Raw genomic sequence first — 6,448 nt, 5'->3', positions numbered from 1 at the left:
GAGGCGGTGCCGGGGGCGGTTCGGCCGTGATGGGCGCGCTGGGGGCTCGGACGGTTCTGCTGAGCGGGTCCAACCGCGGTATCGGCCTGGGGCTGGTCAAGCAGCTGCTGGCGGCCCCCAAACCCCCCCTCTGGATCTTCGCCTCTTGTCGGGACCCCGAGGGACCCCGGGCGCAGGTCAGCGCGGAGCAGGGGGATGGTTTTAGTTCCCGCTTGGGTTTGTTTGTGCCCCCCCCGCGTCGCAGTCGCCCCCCACGAGCTGGGGTTGAGCTTTACAGACGGGTGTGCAGTGAGAGGACGTGGAGTCAAACTTGGAGGGGAGACTGAGGTTGGACATCAGGAAGAAATTATTCCCTGTGAGGGTGCTGAGCCCCTGACCCCAGCTGCCCAGGGAAGCTGTGGCTGCCCCGTCCCTGGCAGTGTCCAAGTCCAGGCTGGATGGGGCTTGGAGCAACCTGGGCTGGTGGGAGGTGTCCCTGCCCATGCGGGGGGTTGGGATTGGGTGAGCTTTAAGGTCCCTTCCAACCCAAACCATTCAGTGATTTTGTTACCGTTGTGGCAGGGGGGGACCTTGTGCCCTGCCTAGTGTGTAACTCCTGGGTGCAGTGGGTGGAGAAGAGGCCGTGTCACCATGGAGTAGTTGTAATAATTGCTAGAAATTACAACATTTGTACTCTTTAAATACAGGCACAGCATTTGGTGCCTTTGGAACGTGGCCAGTGTACCGTGGCTACCTTAGATGTGGCCCTGTCAGGGGCACTCACAGAAATTGTCATGATTTCTGTCTCACAGAAAGTGTCATTATTCCGCAGTCGCCCTTCAGCCTGCGCTGCCAGGAGGTTTGAGGCCACCCTGGCCGTGTCCCAGCAGCAGCTGGGTGGGTGCCAGTCCTTTGCCTGTGCACAGAGCCCAGCTGGGTCTCAGCAGGGTCAGGCTCAGGGGTTGGGGCTGTTTGAGGAGGTGGGAACTGCAGCCGAGGTGCTCTGCCCAGTGGGATGGGTCCTGGCAAAATCTGGGGCTTTGTTGGCTGCTGGCCTGAGGAGCTGAGGGTTCCTCCTTCCCTGGCTTTCCTCTTTGCTGCCAGGAGGCAGAATTCCATGTCTGGCTTCTGCAGGAAATCACAGGAGCAAAGTTATCTGTCCTGCCTGGGCAGGTCCCCAGCTGAGGAATACTTGGAAGATGTTTCCCTCAGGGGGGACCATCCCTGCTGCCCCGGGATCATGCTTGGCATCACCTCTCCCTGGCACTGGTTGTTTCCGTGTCTCTCTTTCTAGGAGCTGAGAGACCTGGCATCCAAACACCCAAATCTGGTTCTTCTGAAGCTGGGTAGGTGAACTCTGCTGCCAAGCTGGTAAATTTGTGGCTGCTGGCCACATTTGCCCCATTTCTCCTTCCTTCCTTCCCTCCCTCCCTCCTGGGCTCCAGTTCTTCTGAGCTGCTCCAAGTCCTGCTGCCAACACCCCGGCTTCTCCAGATGTGTCTCAGCCTCAGGACCAAGTCCCCTGGAGCCACCTTGCCCTGTGTCCACAGAACCTGAAGGTTCTTGAGGCCCGTCCTGGGCAGGCTTCAGCTCTTCAAGCCAAGTGGCCGTGTCCTTGCTGTGCCATGCCAAGGAGATGCCTTGATCCCACGTGAGACCAGGAGGACTCCTCTGGGCAAGCAGCTCCCGTGGGAATACTCTGCAGTCGGGCCAGAGCCTGGGCAAGATCTGTAGGACTTTGCAGAACCATCCTGCAGGAGGTCCCAGCACTGTCCCTGCAAGGACCATCCCATCCCCTGGGTTCCCCGGAGCTTCCTTAGGGATGGACTTTGTCCAGTGTCAGGAGGTGGTGACTGCTGGTGCCTGGCATCACCTGGGAGTCCCAGCATTGTCACTTTGTCACCACAGTGATGTCCCCCGTGGCCCAGGACACGGTGCTGCAGCTGCTGTCCCTGGCAGTTTGGGAACGCGTGGGGTGCGTGGGTGCCGGGTGTCTGGGCTGGGTGCACAGCACCATCTGGTGCCCGCAGGTGGAAGCCCACGCAGAGAGGGACACGAAACTCCTCCTCCTCCAGCATCTTCACCTCCCTCTTCCCCACAGGCACCCCTGGGTGGACACCCGTGGCTCTCAGCCCCTCTTCTCTTCCCCTGCAGATGTTGCAAACCCCGTGTCTGTTACTGAGGCAGCGAGGATCGTGGAGAGGAAGATGAATGGCTCAGGTCTGAACCTGCTGATAAACAATGCTGCCATCTACACCCCAACAGCATCGCTGGATGTGGTGGATGCTGAGGACATGCTGAGGACCTATGAGACCAATGCAGTGGGGCCAATGCAGATGGCCCAGGTACGGATGGAGCTCTGGGGATGGAGCTCACCACGGAGGGAGAATTCAGTCCAGACTGTGATCACAATGTGTCTGTGAGAGCTCAGAGGCCTTCACCAGGTTTCCCAGGGGCTGCACTCTCAGCCCAAACCATCTACAGCCTCACTTTACTCTGCTGAGCTCCTGCTTTTCCTCCCAGCTGTAGGCAGGATGGGTGGGAGTTGTCCCAAGTGGGGCTGGCTCAAGGCATCCTACAGAGTTCCTTCTCCCCAGGCATTCCTGCCCCTGTTGAAGAAGGCTGCCCAAGAGAGCACAGAAAAGGGCCTGAGCTGCAGCAAGGCAGCCATCATCAACATCTCCTCTGTCATGGGGTCCATTGAGAGAACTCCTGCCACTTTTCTCAAGCCTGTCATCTCCTACCGCTGCAGCAAGGTATGGAGGGGGGGACCTTCCCATGCTGAGGACTCAGAGTCAGAGCTGTCCCTTGCCAGGCTGTGAGATGGAGGCATTTCTCCATCCTCATCACCACCTGAGCTTCCTGGGCACCCCTGTGTCCCCCTGCTGCCCACCTAGGGCACAGTCTCTGGAAGACCTGGCCTTGCTGCTGCTCCCATGCCACGAGGCAGCAATGGGAGGAGCCCCTCATGTGTGGAGCTTCCTTCTGCCCGTGGGTGACTCTTCCTTCCTCGCCCAGGCTGCCCTCAACATGCTCACCAAGTGCCAGGCCCTCACCTATGGGAAGGTCGGGATCCTCTGCGTGGCCCTGCACCCAGGCTGGGTGAAAACTGACATGGGCACCCAGGAGGTGGGTTCCAGCTGAGTGGGTGAAGATGGGGACCCACGGGTGGGATGCAAGCCTGTGAATATGCGGTGGTGGCACGAGAGGTGGTGGCTGAGATGGCTCTCAGGAGGAGGGATCCCTGCAGGAATGAGTTGCCTCTCCTGGGAGCTGCAAGCTGCCTGAGACTTGGGTCTCTGTGCTGGGCCACTGCAGAACGTGCAGGTGCTGCCCAGGAAATAGCATAAGCAGAAATCCAGGGTGGACAGAAGGCCTGTGCATGGGGGAGAGGCTTTGGGCAACTTAGAGATATGCAGAGAACCTGAGTCTGCCAGAGCAGGGACAAGAGGAACAGCATCATCCCACCCTGCACCCCCTACCTCAGGGAGCTGCAGGCCTGGAAAGTGTCCCCTTGTCCTGCAGGATCCCTGCACTGGGATGGTCCCTGCAACCTTGGGGTTTTGGGGAGGCTACATGTAGCATCCCACTTGCAGTAGGGATCTTAGGGTCATCAAATCCCAGACTGGTTTGGGTTGGGAGGGACCTCAAAGCTCATCCAGTCCCACCCCCCTGCATGGGCAGGGACACCTCCCACCAGCCCAGGTTGCTCCAAGCCCCATCCAGCCTGGACTTGGACACTGCCAGGGATGGGGCAGCCACAGCTTCCATGGGCAGCCTGGGCCTGGATCTCATGACCTTCAAAGCAAAGAATTGCTTCCTAATATCTCACCCAAATTGCCCCTCTTTTCACTTAGAATCACTCCCCCTTGTCCTGTCTCTTCTGTGTCCCCCTGGGTTAAGCCTGGAGCTGGCTTCCCAGCCCAAGCCACGTCCATCCGAGCCCTCAGTGGGCACACAGCTACCCAACTGTGCTCTCCTGTGTGGCTCCATCACACCTCCCGTGGCTCCCTGCTCTCTCTGGGTGGAAGGGGAGCCTTGCTGCTGATGTGCAGAAGCTGAGCAGGTGCTGGTGCATGGCTGGGAATGGGTGGTGGGATCTCAGTCCTGCTCCTCACTTGTGCCCGTTCCAGGCTGACCTGACAGTGGAAACGAGCGTGCAGGGTCTGCTCTCTGTCCTGCCAATCCTCTCTGAGAAGCACAATGGGACCCTGCTCAACTGGGAAGGCAAAGCTATTCCTTGGTGACCACCCTGAGGCCCTGCGAGGGACCCTGCAGTGCCAGGTGATGCTCCAGGTGCCCTCCCTGGTCTGCAAAGGGGTGAGGGGCAGCCTGGGACCCCTGCCTTCATCTTTCTAATAAAGAAAATTACTCAGTGCTTGTGCCTTCTCCCAGCTGCCACATCCCTCCTGGGTCTCTCACATCCCTGCTGGGTCTCTGTGCCACGGCCTGGAGCTGGGCTTTGTGCTGGACACAGTGTCCAGGGCTCAGGGCTGGGATGGGAGGGCACTGAGCACCACAGCCCAGTTCCCCAGTCCCAGCCCAGCCCCATCTGGGAAGGGGAAACCCAGTCCCCTGGGACAGCATAACATGGCCATGGCACCCCTGACAAGCTGAGAGCTGCTGAATCTGCCCCAGGCTGCATAAATTTCCCCAGGAGGTGGTAGCACCCCCAAGGCAAAGGACTTTGGGGTGGTGCTTGGTTTTCTCAGGATGGTTCTGCCATTTCTTTGGGGCAGAAAAGGAGCCAAGGTTCCTTCAAAACCATACCCAGGCTCAGGTGGGCAGAGCAGCCCTGCGAGGCCACCACCTCTTGCTGCTCCCCTGGAGGATGGGCTGACACCTCTGGCTCTGCTCTGCCTGTCTCTGGGGTCATTCCTCTCCCTCTCCTCTCCTTGCCTGGCAGCACCAGCTTTGTTGAGGACCTTGAGATCGTGCAGCACACAGCACAGGAACCCTTTTACTTCCCAACCAGGAGGACAAATGCTGCAGGATCCACCCCCAGGCTTCACCCCATCATGCAGACTGGGGGCACTGGGGCAGATGTGGGGCTTGCCCACATCCCTGCCCCTCTGGGACAAGCTGTGTCCCAGCAAGCCCTCGAGTCACAGAGAGTTTTCCTTCATCCCCAGCTCCAGTTCCTCCCAAGCCAGTGGCACTTCAGTGCCTGGGGGGGTGGCAAAGGGGACAGCAGGGAGCATACGCAGCCTGGGAGGGACAGCCTGGCCGTGGGGACAGTATCCCAGGGGATGCTGGAGCTGAGCTGCCAGGGATGGTGCCAGCCGTGGTAACTTGGAGGCCAGGGATGCACCTTGAAGTGCTCCAAGCCGTGTTCCTGCAGCAGCCTCAGGGCAGGGCTCCCTCCCTGCTCCCACGTTTGCCAAGAGGCGTCGGCTTTTCCTCTGCGGGTGTTCCGGGTGTTTGTGCTCCAGCAGCTGATTATCTCCCGGTTTCCTCTCCTGCCTGATGTTTCCTGCCTTGCTCGCTCCCTTTTGCACTCTGTGTGAGGTTTTATCTCCTGGCTCTGGGCAGCGTCAGAGCTCGGGGTGTCCCCTGCCCCCCCGGATGGCAGCGTGGGGCCCAGAGCTCCCACCACAGCTCCACCTGGCCTGGGGGAGGCTGGGACAGAGCAAGGATGGTTTAGGATCCATCTGTTCTTGGCAGCTGATCCATCCTTGGTCTGAAGCTGGGGACAGGTGGCCAGTGGATCAGCTCATTGCCTTAAGGGGCTCCTGGCTCTGGGAAATGTGAACAACGTCCCCTGGGAACAGGGCTGCAAAGGGCACAGGAACACGGCTGGGGACCTCAGGGACTGGGTGGAGGGGGGATTGTCACCCAGAGAGGGTCAGGCTGCTCCCACCAGCCCTCCTGGGACAAACACAGCTCTGCTCCTGGGAGCCCAGCAGCTCCCCAGGGCTGGGGATTCAGTGGGGGGAAAGGTCCATGTTTTCCAGGGGCTCCCACCAGGTCCCAACAAGGGACTTGTTGCAGCAGGAGGTGGGGTCAGGCAGGTCTGGGGGGGTCAGGACAGGATATTGGGGGTCCTGGCAAGACTTGACAGGATGAGAGCAAACCCCACCTTGAGAGGGAGGCAACCTCCCATGGGCAGGGGCAACCAGGGCTCCCATGAGAGGCAAAGCGGGAGGAGAGTGGGAAGGGAAAAGGGCTGCTCCTGGGAGCCATCCGGGGGTGTGGAGGTGGAGCAGGAGGCAGGTCACAAAGCTCCAGCACAGGAGGAAGCCCGGGACAGCATCCAGTGGGGCTGGGACAGCCGGCTGTGCAGCTCCAGGGCAGCAGGGACAGGGAGCAGGAGCAACCAGGACTGCAGGGACCTCAGCCAGGGAGGCTTCATCCAGCCAAACCAGCTCTTCCTCCAGCCAAGGTGTGTTTGTTCACTCCCCAGGGTCCCAGAGGGGAACTGACCTGTGCCAGGCCGGTGGCACAGAGCCCTGGGTGACCCTTCCTAGAG

General features: G+C 60.1%; 1 protein-coding gene across 1 annotated transcript; it reads left to right on the top strand.

The window, feature by feature from the left end:
- LOC139802233 (C-signal-like) lies at window positions 1-4,357 on the top strand. Its single transcript, XM_071757204.1, has 6 exons — window positions 1-176; window positions 1,274-1,325; window positions 2,134-2,324; window positions 2,577-2,735; window positions 2,998-3,108; window positions 4,113-4,357. The coding sequence occupies exons 1-6, from the start codon at window positions 30-32 to the stop codon at window positions 4,224-4,226; spliced, it is 774 nt and encodes a 257-aa protein (XP_071613305.1). The 5' UTR covers window positions 1-29; the 3' UTR covers window positions 4,227-4,357.
- Window positions 4,358-6,448: the final 2,091 nt, after the last annotated feature.

The sequence above is a fragment of the Heliangelus exortis genome, chromosome 13 (assembly GCF_036169615.1).
Source record: "Heliangelus exortis chromosome 13, bHelExo1.hap1, whole genome shotgun sequence".
NCBI classification, from domain to species: Eukaryota; Metazoa; Chordata; class Aves; order Apodiformes; family Trochilidae; genus Heliangelus; species Heliangelus exortis.
Note: the sequence above shows the minus strand (reverse complement) of the source record. Positions and strands in the feature narration are given on the sequence as shown.